General features: G+C 38.5%; 2 protein-coding genes across 2 annotated transcripts; one reads left to right on the top strand and one right to left on the bottom strand.

The window, feature by feature from the left end:
- The first annotated feature begins 10,576 nt into the window (after positions 1 to 10,576).
- On the top strand, positions 10,577 to 11,539 carry LOC146487599 (uncharacterized). Its single transcript, XM_085129124.1, has 3 exons — positions 10,577 to 10,631; positions 10,876 to 11,044; positions 11,383 to 11,539. The coding sequence occupies exons 1-3, from the start codon at positions 10,577 to 10,579 to the stop codon at positions 11,537 to 11,539; spliced, it is 381 nt and encodes a 126-aa protein (XP_084985250.1).
- Positions 11,540 to 15,223: 3,684 nt separating this feature from the next.
- LOC146487600 (uncharacterized) lies at positions 15,224 to 17,955 on the bottom strand. The gene is made up of 2 exons (XM_085129926.1): positions 16,743 to 17,955; positions 15,224 to 15,567 (listed from the first exon to the last, which is right to left on the bottom strand). Exons 1-2 carry the CDS (start codon positions 16,811 to 16,813, stop codon positions 15,279 to 15,281), a joined length of 360 nt encoding a protein of 119 aa, XP_084986052.1. The 5' UTR covers positions 16,814 to 17,955; the 3' UTR covers positions 15,224 to 15,278.
- Positions 17,956 to 20,852: the final 2,897 nt, after the last annotated feature.

Below are 20,852 nucleotides of genomic sequence, written 5' to 3' on the forward strand. Positions count from 1 at the left end.
TTTCACTATTCAAAAGAAAGGATAGAAAAGTTGATCATTAAAAAAAATTCTCTATGAAACAAAAGGAGAGAGAAGATAGACTTGTGAATTACAGATTTTTCCTGTATGTGGGCTCTGTCTCCTCAATTTTCAAGGTGATTACTTCTGGATCATCTACATTGCGAATCTCCACTTTTTCCCCTTCTTTCATCATCACCCTGTACACCATGTCGTCTCTGAATAAAAGCCTTCAGCCACCACTGGTCTTCACAATGAAACTGTTGAAAGAGAGATAATTGATTGAGAGAGATAATCTCCACTTTTTCCCCTTCTTTCGTCATCACCCTGTACACCATGTCGTCTCTGAATAAAAGCCTTCAGCCACCACTGGTCTTCACAATGAAACTGTTGAAAGAGAGATAATTGTTAAGCTTTTTTGTTTCTGAGTATTAAGGATGGTGCCTACAAATACCTTTATACAGAGGTATTTGTGCGCAGTTTATTACTATGCGGAAAAAGAAGATCTTAGCAAGGGCTATGGGAATCAAAAAAGAACATTGAGGATAACAATGCATTTTTTATGCGATAAATAAGAAACAATAATTCTAAAAGTGACAAAATACCAAGGAATGTATGGCACTTATCACTATGAAGCTTTATTATCTCTGAAAAATGCATGGTTACCCCAATTTCCTTTTAAAATACCAAGAACACTTGCTAAAATCTTATAAACCGCTCAAAAATATCCCTGTATTAGTAGGCACCACCCATAGGACACCCAAGAGCTAGAGATGCGCAGAATGTATGGGCAATGATAAGCACAAGCGCTATCGTATCATCGACTTTCTTGTTTAAATGCCATCTTTTTTACAGGGAGCTATAAATAATTTAGCCATAAAAGGTTTAGTTGACACTTACATCAGGACAACCGCTATAGGTTCCAGGCCTTGAACATAACACAAAGTGATTTCTCCCCCCAGTCACATAATAATTGCCACTGCCTCTCAGATTTTTTAAAGATGGGAGACTTTACTTTGCCACTCATCCCCGTTGGAATTGTCCACTGAAAAATGCATTTATGGCTGCTTCGGATTGCTTTACAACACCTAACAATCCCTACCATAAACGCAAATTGTTCATTATTAGTTTTGTAGCTTTGTCTGCGCACAGTAATGTGTGTGTGAAATAGGTTGCCATTAACTTGTTACAAAATTGTTACCTCTTATTTGACCATTGCATACTCGCTACATTTCAGGTCACCCCCCAAATTAAGTCGATCAGAATTACCAATACAGTCACTCACCCCCAGAAACTTCCTCCCGATAACACGGCCTATTGATTTTAAACTCTTGACTATCAAGCAAATCTGATAGTTAGCCCAAACCAACCACAAATGTTTAGGAAAACACAAACAACAAAAACCACAAAAGAACATCCCAGGATTTCGTACGGGAATTTTAGTGCACCTGTTTTAAAATTCATGTCTCTTTTATGCGTTGACATCTCTTTCTTCCAATTTGTAAACATATTTTTCTTAACGCATGTTTTCGTTCTCTTGTAATTTTCCAAGCATTCCACGAGCAATAAAAATAATCTCTTCATTCCATAAATTCAAAATTTCCCAGGATAATTTAAGCCGCGCTGTTAAATTACGCTACATGTAAGTATGTAGGTCTTGTACATAGCTATTCTCTACTATGTTTTATCCCACTTAACTCATATTAAGTTGAAAATGTTTTGGCCTGACCAGCCTTTATCCTTTGGGGGTGTCTAAGGCAACGTAGTGATGCCACAATACAGGTTTTAAGACACACCAGATATATATACTATATGTTTTTTTTTTTTCAGTTTCTCTTACCTACCCTGTCCGCACTCCACAGAGTGCTTGCTTTTTCGGCTTGTAAAAGTTGAAGATGTCTGCTGCTGGTTTTCTGTGCGCTTTTGAACATCTTGCCGTCTTACATTATGGCAGCAGCCAGCCACTTTGCACTCCTCCATTGTTCTCTTGCAGGTCAAACAATGTGACAGCACTAGATATCTTGAGAGAGGGATCATAAAATATTGTTCAATGTTAGTTTGTTTGTTTTAGCCTGTTATTATGAGAGGATACGTCCTTGAAGACATCCTTAACTATTCTACAACAAAAGGCTACTAATTCGTGTACACCCTTTTTTTAATAATCAAGAAGTAAAAATTCCCAACTGATTTAGCAGAAAAGTTGCGTTCAAATGAATTGATAAGTTTCTTGATAAGTTTTCCAATAATGATCCACATTCTCTAATAGATTTAGTCGACGCTTAAGATTGTTATTTCACATAGCCATATTTAGCAGTGATAACAAGTAAGAGTATAATCAACTTTCTCTAGAAGTGCGGTCACCACGGTAAGGAGAACAACTTCCTGAGGCGGTATTTTTTTGGCTCCAAGTTACTTTGCGGCTTTTTTTTAGAGATATGTTAATTATTAAGATCTCATCTTCTTATTCTTTTCCAGGTAATTATTATTATTATTATTATTATTATTATTAAATTTTTTTGGTTTTTCGCCATCCCCCTTCCCCTAACTCTTTTGATGTTCTCCTGTACGTATTAAAATTATTTTTCATGTGGTATATAAAACTAACAAAACGAAATTTGGTCACTCCAGTTCTGTAAACAAGAGAAAAATGCCCCCCCACCCCCTCCCCCCAAAAAAAACAAATAAAAAAATAAGCATAGTTTTAGAAAGCCAATAAAACGTTTATCCATAACGTACAGTTTTAATCAAATGTCCGACATACTAACGCTGGTTTAGTTCAGCGCAACTGTAATGCAGAAACAAAAGATTAAGGCAAAATGTTGATAAATTACTGTTACCGCCATACCTTTCTACCATTAGTTCACAGCCCAGGGGGCAAGGGACTTTGGTCATATTGCAAATGGATTCTTTGTGCAATTCTTCTTTCTCGTGCTTCAATTTTAGGCCGCACTTGCATCTCACTTCCCCTTTGGGGCATGTTTCCTTGTGCATTTCTTCCTCACTTCGTTTCATCATATCCTTACAAAGATCACACTCGACTTGAACTTCTAAACAGTGACCGTCGTGGTCGGCCATGTCATTTAAGGCAACTTGTTCACTGCATCCTTTGCATTTAACCTTGATATTTTCTAACAACTGCTCCACAAAAATATTCCGGGATAAACCAATCCTTCTTTGCTGTCGGCACTTGTGGCAGGTTTTGTTGCCCTGTTTTTTAAGTGCCTCAGATCAGTGACCACAAATTGAGTGGCCACATGGATTGGAAGTTTGTGCATTAACCATTGGATACGTACTGCAACAAACACAAGAAAATACTCTCAATCGGTTTTTGAATTGAAAAGAAAACTTCAGTTTTCTTGACTTACCAAACCTCGCAAGCAAATTCTTGGCAGAAATCGCTCAAATTGATGCTGTCGAAAACTTTTCGGGACATGATTATACTGGGACTGCCACGTCAACAATGTAATGCGACACGGAAAGAGGATTTGATTAGCTGTGATTAGTTGAACTGTGCTTTAGCAAGTTAATGATAAACGGAGTGATGATCAAACCAGATGTTCTTTTTCATGTACAACTCTGCAAATTTCTGCCACTTTCAACATTGTAACGTGATCAACAGTTTGTTGATATAAAAACGTAGTTTGGCAGTTAAAACATGGGTGATGTGCCAATTTTGATTGGTCCTGGTAAAAGGAAAACTGCTCGACGGTGCCTACTTCTGCCCATCTCAGATACTCAGGTTTCCTATGTGTGGTGCCTCCTAATACGGGGATATTTTTGAGCGGCATTTATGCGGAGAAATCAGAACTTAGTAGGTGCTTTTGTCATCAAAAAAGAAAATTAGGATCTGCTTTTCCCGCTTAGTCATAAGCTGTGCAAAAAAGGACCTTCGGTATTAGTAGTCATCGCCCTCAATAACTAAGCAGTGAAAACATTAATTACCAGTTTAGTCAGGATTCGATATACACGGGAAGTGCAAAAACGTAAACTTCGTTTTACTGCAAGTTCTAGCTCACAATAACTGTGCTAGTATTTCAGAATTAAATTAGACAGACCAAATTGTGAAATGGTATAGAAAGAACAATTACGTATCTTTCGAGACCTCAAAAATACCACTGAATTGAAGCACATAGACCGTTTTCAATTGGGCCTCAAAATAATTAAATTCGCGTTTTGTTTTGGTTTTGTTTTACTTCGCTCTGTGATTGGTGTAGATAATTTGCGCCATTGTCTAACTCAATCAGATGAAAAATAACTGCCTGATGTGTTTTCTTTTGCTTAGCGCTCAAAGCTTGTACTTACTCGTTTTTTTTTTTGACCCGGGGAAGGGGGTGTTGGGGGAGGGCCTTATGATTTTTTTTTGTTTTGACTTTACAATCATGACCTCGAATGAAACCGTTCTTATCTGTTGCATTACAAATTAATTTACTAAATGTGCGTATGGGTGATTTCATAAGTGTCAAGAATTTTTAATGAGGCAAGTATGGAAAAAACAATCATAATAGCAATTAAACTTAAAGAAGATATTTCAACTGCCTTTGTTGCTACGGTGTCAGCTCTGATTATCCTGTTTATTAATTCCTGAAGCCTTTTAGTATGGACCAAAAAAACGCGATTAGTAAGATGTCTGGGTAATCGGGCATGCGGGAAAGGAAACTACAGCCAAGGCTCTTGTAAGTGACCACCTCAGGAATTGGAAAAAGTGGTCGTAACGAGAGCTGGTCACTTACAAGAATGCACTCTCTTAAGCGACCAATAGCTGAAACAATAGAAGCTGGTCACTTACCAGAGCTTTTGGGATAAAGCTTTCTACCGCTGTCTCAGGGTAACACTCTTGATTCAGCAGTAAATCATCTTGAATTTTATATTGAAGATCTTTATTTACCAACGAACATCATTAGGCAGTGCTATATTACTGTAAATGTGGTCACGAAGTGTATACTTTTATTTAAGACTTGGCCTAGTTCGTATCAGAATCTTTGATTACTGGACAATTCAAACAGGGTCTCACAATAATGGTCGTAACTAGAGCTGGTCGCTTATGAGAGTGGTAGCAAGAAGAGCTTCCAATGTAATTGCGAACTACAATGTAGTACAAGTAATGCAAAACTTAACCAATTCCTTTGTTTTTTGGCGTCATAAATGAAGCATGTTGAAATTTTAGGACAGTATGAGTTATGTTCTTAAGCCAGTTCCTTGTAGGGTATTATTGTTCACTGGCTATAGTATTGGGCTTCCTGTTTTAAGACAGTCGCTCATCCCCAGTGGTTATGTAATCGGTTGCAAAAAGAGTGCGCCTAGTTAGGCTAACCATTGACAGTGAGGAAGCCCAAGAACCAGTGGGGTCCAAGAAGTTGCTTAGAGAGAAGGCTATAGAGCCACAGGCGTGCGGAATTATAAACAAATGAATAATGTGCTATTGCTATGGGATTTTTGCAATATGAGCTTCCTGCACTATAAAAACAGAGGAATACCATGAATGCAGTTTTTGCTGTGTGCACAGGGCAGGTTTGTATCCCTCCTCTGATTCTCGAGTCAAGGGAGGGAGGGGAGATGCTGCGATATTTGTGGTATATCGTTATGTGGTGCTGTGAGGGTAGGATTTTTTTGAGCAATGTAGTGTGGGACTTAATTAAACTAACTAAATGTCTCCGGTTTGAGTTATTGTTTTAAAGTTCATTTCCGTATACTTGCGTTACTTTTCCGTGGGTATTTGTAATGCTTGACGATAAGCTTGACTGCATGGCAGCGGGGAAATGGCCTGAATTACAGCTGTTGGTGTAGAAATACCGGGTTTTATCAGAAATTGGTAGTGGAAAAATTATAAAGTAACTGTTATGAGAATTTTACCAGAATATTCGGCAGAAAAACAAACTCGAATAGGCCATTTTTTTGTTGGTTGGATTGGCTACTCTACTACAAGCGAATGCTACCTGATTTTAGCTAACTCGGCTAGCAGGAAACCAAAAACGTTTGCAACATCATGCATTGTGGCACAAAAAATTATTGTCTTTGGAGATAATCAATTCCTTTCTTTGATAATGTCTATTAACCATCCAAGGTAACCAAGCTGGTCAGTCTTAGTAGTTTTTATCACAGAGAACCTGATGTTCTCACGGGTCGGACTTATGTTAAGCATCACAGTGTTCTCTCCCATGGCAAGCTGCTGCATAATTGTGGTTTGCATCTTCTTTGTGGCAGTTCCTGTAATTGCTAAAAGGGGTACACCTAGAAAAATAAAAGGAAAAACATATCAGAGAAATTAGGCAAATAATGTTTAACTGATTAAAGCACAGACCCAACTTTTATTTCCAGTTACAATTTATTTTCCGTTAGTTTTGTGTATGGTATGGTATGATAATAAATTTGAAAACAAAAATAAATCTAATTTAAAGGAAAACTAGAATTTAACTGCAACATATACATGCTTGAAACTTATTTGTTACATAGTATTATGTTAATGCATGCAGAAAAAGGTATAAATCTTAAGGAAAATCTCACTACATGTTATAATCAGCATGGATCTACATATTAGGATTGTATCGATAATAAGTATTTGTCATGCAATGTAAATCTGGACAACAAGTCAATACAGGATTCAATGTTCATTTGCAAACAACTTACGGAATTTACAACATAGAGGTATACAGATGAAGAGAGGCTGAGCTTCTTAAGTGACCAGCTTTGCATCTTATAGCTTACAAACAAATCAAAATCGAAATACGAAAAATTAAACAGTAAAACTTCTAAGTTTGGATAAACAAAATAATTGCTAATACGTACCACTACAAAAGGATCGAAGAGTTGACAGTTTGCCAAAATCTTTTCTAAAGGCTTCTGAAACCCTCTTTCCTCTCTTCTTGCCCTTTCCCCTGAAGTGTAAGATAGTTCTCATAAAATTAAAATCTCAGTAAAGGGTTCGCTGAGCTAGCTTAAAATAATATATGCAAAGACATCGCATGGGGAATTCATCGTGTGCGATTTTGTTAAACAAATGAAAGGCAAAATTTAAAATGTGACATAAATTGTACCACTGATCCCAAAAATGACCTCTTATCTGCTAGAAAGCAGTTAACTTTCCATTTCTCGCCACTTACCAGGTTTCCACTGTGTGACTTTCGTCCACCACGATCAGCGACAACGATTTCTTGAGCTCGGAGGAGTCGTCCTTTAGCAACAGGTACAGTTCCTCTATTTTTCTCGCCCCCACCCCGTAGAGCTATAATCCCCGACGCCCGCCCCCTCGGTACATCTAAAAATCAAAATGGCTGCCATTAACGCTAAGATGCGCTTGATCTCGACGATCACACGGAAAAATAGGGGACTGTGAACAGTCTAAGAAAAATTACTAGATGCACTATTTGTCAAGAAAAAAAATGATTGCAAAAGGGATAAATATTACATGTAAGATCTTATTATCATTTATGGATTGAAAAAGGATTACCATTCACCTTCAAGAAATTAGGGAATTGCTCTTCGTGTGCCTGTTGTGTGCTAACAGCTTTTCGGTGGGCATTACTAAATCACAAAACATCAGAACTCTGGACACCCGAAACAAAAAATATTCCAAATCCCACAACCATCTTTTCTCCTCTTTTCTTTTATAACTAGTGCTTCATACCAAGCACAATTGACGTAAAGTGGAAAATGAAGTACAGCCCTAGTAGGTGCAGTGTATTATACATATCTTAAAGATATGTTTCTTACACTTTCTAACAGTTTTGTCCCGTGTTTGTTTCTTTGTAAACGACGTGCTGACCATGCCTACTCTGCAAAACATGTTTTACTAAAAACTAGCTATCATATGGTATACCGACAGTATAATGGTACATGAGCTCATAAACCATGCATAAAAAATATGGTAGGTGTATGCATCTTTTGCACTGATTGTAGCCAATTGTCAGGTATTCCTTCGAATGTTTTTAATAAAACAGTTACTCGACTTGTGCTTGTTGAATATGAGGTACGCTCAAGGAATAATTTCTAATTATAACACATCATATTGGACTGAGTAAACATCCATGGCATGGATCCCAACATATTACTGAAAAGAGGCAGTCATTAGATTTTAAACATTTTCGTTTCAATTTTTGTCTGTTTCAAATTGGCGTTTTGTTTTGGAGTCTTGTGGTTTAGTGATGTGCGCCTTATCCATTGATCTTATACATGTAATTACCTTTTGCTTTCTTTCCTGAGTGTTTGCTCTTTTCAACAGCTGCAGTCACCAAAAAAAGGAAAAAAAACAGTGTTTTCATTGAGCGACATGAAACAATATGTTTTTGCCTTGATACTGGGTTTTTGTCTGCATAGTCACTGAAACTTGCAGCTCATTTGCACTTTAAATCTATTGTAATTATTACAAAAAAGGTGTAAACTAAGAGAGCATGCATGATGTGGCGTGACATTGCTTTGAATTGCCTGCGCAGTAAGGATGTGCAGAAACAATTAACGCAAAGGTCCTTAAGTGTAGAATGCTGTTTATAACAGTGAATTGAAACTTTCTCTCCTGGCACCCATGCAATTCTGATTAAACAAGCAATAGTTACTTAATAATGAAACAGTATAAAACAAACAGGGGATAAATCTTTGTTGCAGTTAATACCAGTACATGTTTCTTGCAGGGCTGCAAATAACTGTCGGTTATCGGACAATGGGCAACCAAAATTTGCCATAGTCCGACGAGATCGCAACCTTGGTCAGACATTTTTTATGGCCAATTTTTTGTTCCAAAAACTATAAGTAAATACAAACAAAATTCTGATAAAATAACAACGTGCTCTCAAGTACGCATGTGGAAATGAAATACATCAAAGCTGATGAAATCCGAAACCAAAACAACAGAAACAATCGATTTAAGAAATACCTTTGTCCAGTTATGAGGCCGTTGAACTGGTCTCAGGTCTTAATAACGTCTTAGTGAAGCTTGTTGAGCACAGAAAATCCTAGGCTTATCGAAACAATCTAAACCTAAGCGAACACGTTTTTCTCACAACACGTGCTAGGAATCTTGGGAGATTACCCAAACGTCTCTCTTGGCTTAACGATTAGCGAAAGCTACACACCTCCCCAACAGGGGGAATCCTCTGTTCAAATCACGAAAAAACAAAAATGTCATTGATATAGAAACAATCTAGTCCGGTCCAATAACAAACAGAACATGACAAATCCTTAAAGTTCTTAATGTCTTAATTTCCTCAATACTAATCCACTGACTCTTGAGACTCCTTGACGGGAAATTCGTGGTCTTGGGTACAATCAACACCAACTTGTGAATCGGTCTCTTTAAGCGCAGAACTTCATGTGTCCTTCGACCACGACTGTCTAGAAGATATGTTCCGATAGCTACGGTCACCTTTCGGATGCAGCCATCATCACTGGGAAGTGTCTCGTCAACTCGAGCAAGCTTCCACTGATTCCTTGGGAGGTCATCATCTCTCACTAGAACTATGTTACCAATCTTGAGGTTTCGTTGTGGTTTGATCCATTTCTGACGTGTTTGCAGCGTTTGCAAGAATTCCCTCCTCCATCTATTCCAAAATTCGTTTGCTAGATGTTGCACCCTTCGCTATCTCTTTCTTGAGTACAAGTCCGCCCTTTGAAAAACACCAGGAGGCGGCATCAACACCTTCACTTTCATTGTAAGGAGATGATTCGGCGTTAATGGTTCAGGGCAATCTGGCTACATGTTGTAGTGAGTGGTCTAGAGTTGACAATGTTCTGCACCTCCTTCATGAGCATACGGAAACTTTCATCATCTAACTGAGGACCGGACTCTTCAAGTAGTGCTGCCAGAACACTTCGCACCGTTCTTATTTGCCTTTCCCATGTGCCGCCCATATGGCTTGTGGATGGCACGTTCATCTTCATTTCAAACCAGTCACAGTTTTCCTTAAGAAGGTGATTCTTCACCCTCTCCTGATCTATCTCTTCAAGCGCTTCAGCTAACTCACGTCTTGCTCCAACAAAGTTAGTGCCACGATCGGACCTGATCTGACATACTGGACCTCGTTCAGCCAAGAAGTGGCAAAGTGCATTTATGTACGAATCGGTCTCCAGTGAGTTTGACGTCTCGATATGGACTGCACGGGAAGACATACATGTAAATAACACGCCATGACGCTTGACTTCTTTACGACCTTCCTTGATGCTGAATGGACCAAAATAGTCAACTGCACTGTAGGTAAACGGAGGAACTGCTTCGTTTCAATCTGTGGCGAGGTCTGCCATCTTCTGTAGTTGACCAGGTGTTCTAAGCTTTCGACAAATGGTGCACTTTGATACGTAGCTGCCTACTGCGGATGTACCACCGATTATCCAATATCCCTGCTGGCGGGATTCGTTGTGGGTCATTCCACTGCCTTGGTGCCTTGTAGCATGGTGGCAATCTTGGATTATCAGCTCAGTAACATGGGATCCTCTTGGCAATATAACTGGGTGTTTGATGTCTTCTGGCCTGTTAGCTCTTCTAAGGAGGCCGCCAACTCGCAGGATTGCTTCGGCGTCAAGATACGGGTCTAGATGATGAATACAACTGGTTTTCTTCAGACTTGTGTCCCGCTGTTGGGCAGCTCCTCTATCCATGAATTCTCCATCAACATTCAGTGACCGCACTGGTCTAATTTCTTCTTCAAAGTGTTCGTGCTGGACACTACGGATAATCTCTCGCTCTGCTTGGGCTAGGGTGTCCACATCTGGACTTTGTCGGTGCGCACTGGGAGCTTCAGCAAGCTTGCATTTTGGGGTGCACAAGGACTCTTTGCTCTTTCTTTCCTTTAAGCGATACTTCAGTAATAAACAATGCCACTGCATTCTTGGCTCTGAACCAGTTAGAGAAGGTGTCCAACCTACTACTCTCAAAATTTTGTTATCTTCTGCTAGATCTTGCAAGTGTATATATTGACGAGAAAGACCTTGAACTTATCACTGTAATCAGTAAAGGGCAGTTTGGTCGTGTACATAAGGCCTTTTGGAAAGGTCTTAAAGTTGCAGTTAAGGAGATTCCAAAGGGCTATGGTGATCCAGACCTCGCCAAGGTTGACATCTGCAGGTAAGGAAATATTGAGCTATAAAAGCTGTAAACCATCTGCCATACAAATAAGATGAAATCATCCAAATTCACTGTCCATGACAGGTGTGTCTCACTATAGATAGTCAACTTACACTGTGAAATACTTTTTGGACGAATTATTTAATTAAGTGTGAAATTCGATCATTGAGTGATAAAGCATTATCTAAAGCCCTGGCAAAACGTTCTAAAACCCTGAACAAATGGTGATTATTGTTGATGATAGTTGGAACGAGCGCTCTCGTTTGACCAGCAACCATTACTAGTGACGTGCTGAAAACTAAGGCACTGTTCATCAATGTCATCCTTCTTTTTCACAGGCGCTTAAGACATCCAAACGTTGTGATGCTGTTTGGGCACACAATGACAGACAACGACATACTCATCGTTATGAGTTATATCAAAGGTTGCAATCTGGCAGTGGCACATGGTCTGGCGAAACCAACAGTTCATTGGATAAACTACCAAAATACTTAATTAAATTAAACAATTAAAAAAATTACCCCGTTTCTTTAGAAATATGTCCTTGCCCACATCAACTTGGCTGTCATGGCTGTTTGAGTCAACTGAGACAACTGCAGGTCATTCAGCACCTTCAGACTTAAACCGGGTGGGGGCATACTTTGTGGCATCATTGAAACACCCCTGGTCCCATAGGGGTGTTGGGTTACTGTGCTGTATAACAGTAGGAGTCTTGTGAGGTGCATGTAAGTGCCAGCAGCATTTGTGTTGCTCATGATCATTTGTCTGCTTGTCTCTTGTACGTTTTGTGCCATAGCTGTGTGACATGTCTGATGACTCACTCTTTGGCTTTAAACAGAACACAATAAGACAAGAAGTACAGTAAATGATCTATCGAACACTCAGGGGACTTTACTAGATATACATACACCTTAAATATTCGATGGTTTGGCAGATAATATGCGCACATATTGTACGAGTTGAATGCAATGAGTGGAGGGTCCGCAAGTATTATCTGTAAAACCATCGAATAACATTTACGTGCGCACCTCAAAACCGGTCAAACCGGGATGGTACAGTGCAAAATGGGATTCTACTGTGTAATACCATGATGCTTGCATATTTTGCGTGTTCTCTTACCCTAATATAGTAAAATGACGCAATATCGGAAAAATGAAGCTAGACTTTTATTAGAGAGAGGTGTTTATTTTCCTCTTTTATTTTCTCTGGTAGCACTTCCTTTGTATCGGAGTCTAGTAAAAAATTAGAAATAAATAACCAAATTATTAATTACTGGATGAGGTTGAGCAAAATGTTGTGATTTGTCAGTGTCAAGCAGATTGATAAATTGCTGAAGCAGAAGGACGAGGCAAATAATTGATCTCCGAGATGTTGACAAATCACGATGATTTGCGATAACTGAGTCCAATAATACTTATAATACTTTGTTTTCATAGCTAAATCACTCTATGACAAATCAGGGAAGTAATCTGCCATTACTTGTTTTCTACTAGAGTGCGGTTACAATTACGCATGGGCAGTTTTTTTTTTCAGCACGCACACATTTGGATGGTACTAGATGTACATGCATGAGCAGACCATCATTTGTAGCCAGTTATTTGTAGGCCACGTGTTGGGATCTTGGTCAATGAAAAGAAAAAACCTACATCGATTGATAATACAAATTATTTATTTGAGAACATGAAGTTAGTTTCACACTGTTAATACATACCCGGCATAACTAAATGAGCCATTGACGAAGCATGAAATGAGGAACATGTAAAAACAAAAATAATAAAAACCAAACATCCAATTTCAAAACTCACCCATTACAATTGGCTGTAGAACAGTGATATTTGTTTGAATCATCCAAAGGCAAAAGCGCAAGGCATTTTTCACAAATGTCATAAACATGCAGTTCGTACTTCCCACACACTTCTTGTATTTTGCAGTGAGTAAGTGTTCTGAAGGTTTCGTTTTCAGGACAAGCGGTTTTGATCAAATCTATCATATCTTTAGCAGCTTCGCTGGTGATACAATGTCTTGAAACGTACGACAGAATAGCCATGCAAGATTTCTCTTGGTCAGAGAAAGAACCAGCAAGTGAACTGTCGTGATCAGAACTCATCTTCATCGGATGTGTCATCATCATCGCCATCGTTGTCACTGTCTGACTCGACTTCACTTCTGCTTACAATATCCTTGAATGAATGGCCATCATTGTCCATGTCGGAATCTTCACTGTGATCCAAGAATGGAGATTCTGTCAGTGATTCCGACTGAATATTTCCCTCCACCGATTCTGTATTACCTATTTGGGTATATTCGGGTTCTCTACTGACGCTTGATGCATAAGACTCAACAGATGCAGCGAATGTACATGTAGCTGTGGTCAGTTTGTGGTCAGGTAAAGAAGTTTTTGAACGTTTTTGATTAAATCTTGTTTTCCTTAGAATTGATAGACTTGAATCTTGGATGTATAGCTTGTATTTTCTTTTAAAGGGACCTAAAGAACACCAAACTGTCGTTATAAGTTGAATACCACAAGAAAACAGAAAGAAGTGCTATATACTAGTAAATAGCTTACCTTTTCCATGAATCGATTGCAAATGACGCTCGATTCTTTGTTTCGAGACAACAAGCACTGGCAAATGGAACACTTATAATAATGATAATAATGATCGTTTATTCAACCTTTTTGCAGTATAAAGTGAATAACAAGGCGGGTCATTAACTTGAAGTATTTCCTATTATCTTTGACGACTTCTTCGTAAAGCTGATGGCTTTCTTCCTCGAAATTAAGGGAATCACTTCTCAAATCACGCGACTGGTTTACAGTCGCCATTTTTTGGCTGATGGATCCTTGCTGGGTCAGCAAACCCTATGGTCAGCAGTTAATGACAGCGAGTCGTTCGTTTCAAAGGTCAATTGCTGAACAAAGAGTTTTTACCATCAGCACGTGGAAGCATCAAAGGTCAAATTGAAGAACAAAGAGTTTTTATCCTTTTTCTTGTGCCCATCTATTGTCATGTGATATGAGGCAGCCAATCAGTTAGTCAAGAGGTGATTTACTGTTTTCTTGTGGTATTCAACTTATTATTATAGGTGCGATAAATTTTATTAAAAGCTTAGTGGTGAAACGATTGAAGAATATGTAGAACAAACGCAAGCGTCATTACAATAAGAATTAAACTGCGGCGGTATGGGTAAATAGCAAATAAATAACGTATAAGACGAAGGAAATATTATTTACCGTGATTTAACAGGATGATTTCACATTCAGAAGTACTGGACTTCGAGCAGCCGACAGCTTCCCTTCAGACTCCACACTCCACACAAAACAACAATTGCGTCGAACAGCAAGCTCGCTCGGAAAACTAACATGCCTAAGCACATATAAGATTTCCATACAAGAAAAACTTATAATTGGTACAAATTTCTTGGTCCCCTCATCGAAACAGTGAAGATAAACTAGCTTGTTTACTTCAAAAGGACGGTCGGAGTACCCGACAGTGCGTACTGCATTCATTGTGTTTGAGCCGAAATGTGAGATCACGCGAGCAACGACCGGTGATAATATAGTTGGAAGCAATGCATCATGGGAATGACCTTACTTCCTCAGGAAAACGATTTCAGCTTGGAAAATTGTGAGGCAGTTTAGAAACCACCATTTTTCTAATAAAGTAAACAGCTGAACCATTTTTCTTCCACAATAGGCCATTCAGAGTTTCCATTTGCATGTGTCAAAGAGAGGCAAAGTCCAAATCCTTTGTTATGAAAATGACTCTGCTTGCAAGTGACTAAAAATTATTTTCATACGAAAGGTTTTGCACTTGCCTCGCATATACAGGAAAAAGGCAAGTCTGTAACTTTCTGTTAATTAGTTTCCTCTAAATGTTCATACATACAATTAAATATCGTTTTAGAGAAAGAAATCCATAAAGATATATCATTTTCGACTGTACAGAAACAGTATGTTGATTTCATCTTACAGAAGATTTACACAATTTCACATGGTGCTACATACAGGTCACCAGTTTGAACATTGGAGGTAACTATGGTAACCTTTCACCAGCTTGGTTAATCATGTTTAGATTTCAATGACTGACTTAACTTTGTTTTTGTATTAATGAGATAATGTTCATAGCTTACTGGCTAGTCTATTGGTATAGATGTTTCCAATAAATCTTATCCCCAAGAAATCTCCCAAAAAAGGCTGTGGAGGAGGAAGTATTAGTATAATTTGTCAGATTGATTAAATGACAGGAGGTAAACTGACGTAAAATCGATGAAATCTTTGCCTGGTTGACACTCTATCTTTTGCTGGTAAGAATGACCTTCCTGCAGTGAAAATTGAGCTGTCTTCTCTTGTGTTTCGCACAAGTCGGTGAATCTGGTATGGATTTTTAACAGGGTTATCATTTGCAGCATCATTGCAACCAGGTGGAGCTGCATCAAATGATGGCAATGGGTCCTCTGAAAACCTCTCATTGGCAGTATAGTGGTGAAATGGCAGGGCAGGATCCATTCGTTTAGTAAACTTACTGAAAAGAATAAGAGGGAAGTGCAGAAACATTGGTAACAATATTACTTGACGATTATTTGGTTCCAAAATGGAGGTTATACATAGTCAGAGTGTTGAGCATGAAGATGAAATTAAACTACCAGTTGAGATATTGTAAAGTATATGAAATGATTCACATATAAACTGCGGATGTAGATGAAAGTGAGAAGCGATCACTGCAGTGAATTTTCCAATTTATGCAATTTGAAATTAATAAATTGGAAAATTCATTGCGATGATCATCTCTCAGTTTCATCTACATCCGCAGTTTATATATGAATCATTTCATATACTTTACAATTTTTCACTCCTCACACGGGAAAATGGGAACCCACAATTGACCTTGCTCCCAATGTGTGGCTTCATAGCTCAGTTGGTAGAGCATCGCACCGGTAACGTGGGGATCACGGGTTCGAATCCCATTGAATTTTTTTCAGGCTTCTAATTTCAAATTGCATAAATTGGAAAATTCACTGCGATGATCACTTCTCACTTTCAGTTGAGATATTAGTAGAGATGTTTTGAGAGTTGTACTAGTATTCGTGTAAGGAGGATTATCAGCTGTTGACCAAATAACTCTTATATTGAAAGTGAGAAGTGATCATTGCAGTGAATTTTCCAATTGATGCAATTCGAAATTAGAAGCTTCAACCTCCGCGTTATTGGTGCGATGCTCTACCAACTGAGCTATGAAGCCACACATTGAGAGCAAGGTCAATTGTAGGGTCCCATTTTCCCGTGAGAGGAGTGAAATGATGTAAAGTATATGAAATGATTCAGCAGAGGTCACTAGTTCGAATCGCGTTGAAGCCTAAATTTTTTTCAGGCTTCTAATTTCCAATTGCATAAATTGGAAAATTCACTGCGATGATCACTTCTCACTTTCATCTACATCCGCAGTTTATATATGAATTATTTCATATACTTTACATCATTTAACTCTCATATTGTCTGAAAAAAATTATGAACTTTTGAACCAAAAGACAAGGAGGCACTCAGTTGTCAACGTGGTAGTATGATTGGACAATATTGTTGAAATATTTCCATATTCTTTTCTTTTTCATTATGCTATCTGCTCCAAACTTGAAAACCATTTCTAGTCTCCTTAAGTGCACATAACTTCGATTAGTTCAATTTTGGTCTTCATGTGCATACCGCTCAATTTTTCTCCATTTGAACTTGAACTCTTTCAGTGTAAAATTAGGGCCTAGCCAGCTGTGGCACATGCAGAAGAAGCATTCTAGATCATCAGTCTCTGAACCACGGGGGTTCTCTTCATAGCCAATCTCCACATTTTGGCAATGCCGAAACTCTTGACTCTCAGTGTTGGTTGTCACCTCAATCACAGTTTCACGGGAAAATCCTCTGATGCCACTGATCGGTCTAGACCAAAAAACAAGAGGAACAAAACCATATTGTCAAGTATTTCCTCAAGGAAAAAGCGGTCATGCTCAATAATAGTATTGAGGATGGTAACCATTAACTCCTCTGGCTCATGGCCACTGGAACTAAGCTAGAAATAACTTGTGAGAAGGTTAAAATTCATTTACTCCTTGTTCACTGCCAAATTAAATTAGAGTCCCCAATGATGCCTTGTTTATGGAAATGTGTTAATAGAACCAAGTCAAGTTTGTGTCATAAAAAACTGAAATAATCACTATTATGAAAAGTTCTAAGTTCACAATACTGAAGAGGAAATGCAGTGAAAGAGAAAAATTCAAACAGTCTAAACAAATGTTTCAAGGTCGTATTTTAGGAAACATGATTTAAGCAATTGTTTCAAATTAGAAACTTGATCATCAATTGACCTGATCCATAACAAAAAACAGTAATATATAAAGAATTGTACTTGTTAATGTCCAGGGTAGAAAAGTCGTGATCCTTGTGCCATGGAATCCATTCATCAAAAATGTAGTTCAGTGTCCGGTAATTCTGGCGACAACGCTGTAACCAAGGGATGCCATGACCATCTGAGGCTTCATGCATTTGTGCAATGGTTTCCACGTACTCAGCCTCTGGCGTGTAGTTATTGTCTCGGAAATACTTGGCCACATGGAAAGACAATAGTTTTTCTGCATCTGGTACAGACTGCTTGCTGGATCCGACCAAGGCAACATGGGTTAAACTAGTGCTCCGATTATGCATGGCCTCGTCAAACTGCTCATAATGGAGATCTGGATTGCCTCCATCTCTAGTATGCTTTGCCATCCGTTTTAGAAGGTGGTTGTGATCAGACCTCTCATGATGCACGGTGCCTGTAATAGGGTCAATCTCAGGAACATAGACATGTAGAGAGAAGTCAACTCCACGTTCTTTCCAGTAGTTCACATCTGCCTGGAACTGGTAAGTGGCAACTACTGAGCGCAACTTGTCAAGTAGACTTTCAGGGGTATCCCATCTAAATGGACATAGTGTGTAGCCTTCTGGCACAAGCTTTCCAGGGATGAATGTTATTGCATCTTCTAGGGTCATACCCTGCAAGGTTCTAAGATCTGCAAGTTGGGAGATAACCTCTGTGGGGATTGCTGGGTTTGGATGAGCAACAGTTGGTTGTCCAGCAGCATCAACAAGGAATAAAATATTAAATTAAATTAAAACCTCGTAAGTTGCGTTGACTTGGGGATTGAAGTGAGCGGTAAGTTCTTCGACGGCCGTTTTGTAATCTTTGTCTTCGGCGGTGTTTTTGAGTGTGTCGAAAATCTCGTCAACTTCGGGACCGCTGTAATATAGCAGAAGAGCACGTTTTTGTTTTGTGTCTTTGATCCCCATGCCTACAGTTAGATTCTCCAATCTGGCAAGCCATTTCTTCCAACTGGGGACTACATTGCCATCTAGATGCACTTGGAAAGCCGGGAAAGTCGGGAACGAAACCAAAACCGCTATGTTGTCGAATATTTGTCAGGATTGTTTTGTCCGCCCTTCGGGACTTGAATTGCTTTGTCTGCGCTTTGGGACTTGAATTCTCTCACTGGATGCGCTTTGTGGATCCTCGTCGCCAGCTGTGGTGTCTTGTACCGTTCAAGTAAAACCACCGACTCCATGCTGACTCCATATTGACTCCATGCTCACAACACAAGGGGAGCGGGAGTTCCCTTTTGACCGCGTGCTTGTATGATTGACAGATGTCACAACACTACAGGCCCCTTGTTTACTTCATCCAATATACCTGAGGTTGCCGTGTCATTTCAAAGCCTCTGGAAACCATTTCAGACACCTGGTGGGATGTTATTTAGAGAGAAGGAGCATGTTATTCAAACCGAAGACAATGAACTTGTTTGTAAGGTTGAAACGTTGTGTCTAGAAGTTGAAGAGAATACTGTCAAACTTGTGAAATTACAGAAATACGAAAAGTTGCTAGATGACAAGGATGCCATTTTGACAGATCCGTTTAGTGGAGGTGTTCTGGTTGACATTTCAGTGAGTGGACATCTCATCGCCCCTGTTAGAGCAATTTCTCGGAAGGTTATGTTATATAACTATGAACAAGATTGCAATCTAAATACTAGAACAGTAATCTCAAAGGGAGAAAATGCCTACAACATTCAATGGATTCAATGGACTCTTTTTAAAAACTCTGATGCTGTTCCAGAGAATATTCAGAATCTCTTATGGAGGGTTTTTGATTTGCCCCCTTCTCCTCCGGAAAATTCCAGATTAGGATCATAGTTTCCTTTCAAACTTTCAATGTTTACTGTTAAAAGACCCCAACCCTTTGGAAACTGCAATGACCTGCCAGTGGGCTGGGTATGGCCCTGTTCTTGAATCTCACATTTTTTTAAGTGAACAATGTTATATTGGACAGCTACACAAAGTTGGTTAACTTTACAAAAATTTAATCTTGCTTTCAAAAAGCAAAGTTTGATAAAGTTGTTCTGTTATAAATCTATCCCATTCTTAGTTTTTATTGGAGAACCATTATTGTATTTCAAATACTCATTACTGTCATTATTGAGTTAATTTCCATTCTTGGGGTTTCTATATTTTACATGATAGACTTTGCTTCTGATATTTACATGAATGGATAACAATTTCTTCCCATTTATGGTTTAAAAAGGAGAACCATTAACAGATTTCAAATACCCATTACTGTTATTATTGAGTTAATTTCCATTAATGGGATTTATATATTTTACATGATGGACTTTGCTTCTGAATGGATTACAATTTCTTCCCATGGTTTTTAAAGGAGAACCATTATTGGATTTCAACTAACCGTTACCCTTATTGTTGAGTTAATTTTCATTCATGGATATTTATAAAAATACATTTTAAAAACTAATAAACATTAATGAGAATAGGCCATTTCCGAGTTGACGTGAACCTCATTATTAAAGCGAGGCTAAGTGCAAGGTTTTTGTTATGAAAATTGGTTTTCATTCATATGCAAACAAAACTAATTTTCATATGAAAAGCTTTTGCACTTAGCCTTGCTTTCATAATGAGGTTCACAGCAACTCGGATATGGCCTATTGGGTATGAAGAACTTTACTAAGAAAAATCCCATTAATGGGAATTTTGTTAAAAGTGTGGCTTTGGTTATTCCCATTATTGGGTTTGCAAATGATGTAAATGTTTTTTTGGAAAAATTTCCGGTGCCTTTCACAACGTTTTTGCAGTTCTTTATTTCATCAGCACCGACTATCTTTTTTATGTTGTCCTCTTTGAAGACTACAAGGTAGTGGTCTATAGAGTTGATACAGAGGAAAAATATTACAATAAGGTACATCCAACATCATAAAAAGTATGATTATTATAAGTTATGGCTGGTGGTGGGATTTACTCTCATTTCTCCTGCATTGCCTGGCAGTTATTGAGACGGGAATTGTGCTCGAAAGTGGAATTCGTAATCCATTTTTATGGGAAAAAGGTCATAATGGCAGACGGAGGATTCACTCTCCAAGATCTGTTTGAGTCCCTAGGGGTGAGAGTGATTATGCCCAATTTTCTTAAAGGTAGGGATCAATTTACCAAGGAAGAAACGGTAATGAATCAGCAGATTGCCAGTGAACGAATTTATTGAAAGGATGATTGAAAAGCTTGAGAACTTCTTTATCTTTGATATCTTTGATAGTCCTATTGTTAAAACAATATTTGGCTCCGTCAATCAGATCATTACTGTCTGTGCATTGCTTTGTAATCTCCAAGACCCTGTTATCGCTCCAGAAGGAAAAAAATAATCTCTGAGGGAAGAGTTATTCCCAACATGATGGTCAGGCTTTTTGGTGTAGGGGGATGGGGTTAGTAAGTTTCTTTGTTGCTTTTTTT

Source organism: Pavona decussata, unplaced genomic scaffold, assembly GCF_977016875.1.
Source record: "Pavona decussata unplaced genomic scaffold, jaPavDecu1.1 SCAFFOLD_14, whole genome shotgun sequence".
Classification (NCBI taxonomy): domain Eukaryota; kingdom Metazoa; phylum Cnidaria; class Anthozoa; order Scleractinia; family Agariciidae; genus Pavona; species Pavona decussata.

Excerpts from the sequence above, each read along its gene's own strand:
- LOC146487599 (XM_085129124.1), top strand. The coding sequence starts at position 10,577 with ATGAATTCTCCATCAACATTCAGTGACCGCACTGGTCTAATTTCTTCT. Across the intron at positions 10,632-10,875 it reads TCTAATTTCTTCTTCAAAGT|ATCTTGCAAGTGTATATATT; the intron begins GTTCGTGCTGGA and ends ATCTTCTGCTAG. Across the intron at positions 11,045-11,382 it reads GCCAAGGTTGACATCTGCAG|GCGCTTAAGACATCCAAACG; the intron begins GTAAGGAAATAT and ends TCTTTTTCACAG.
- LOC146487600 (XM_085129926.1), bottom strand. The coding sequence starts at position 16,813 with ATGTGCCACAGCTGGCTAGGCCCTAATTTTACACTGAAAGAGTTCAAG. Across the intron at positions 15,568-16,742 it reads AAATGGAGAAAAATTGAGCG|TAAGTTTACTAAACGAATGG; the intron begins GTATGCACATGA and ends TATTCTTTTCAG.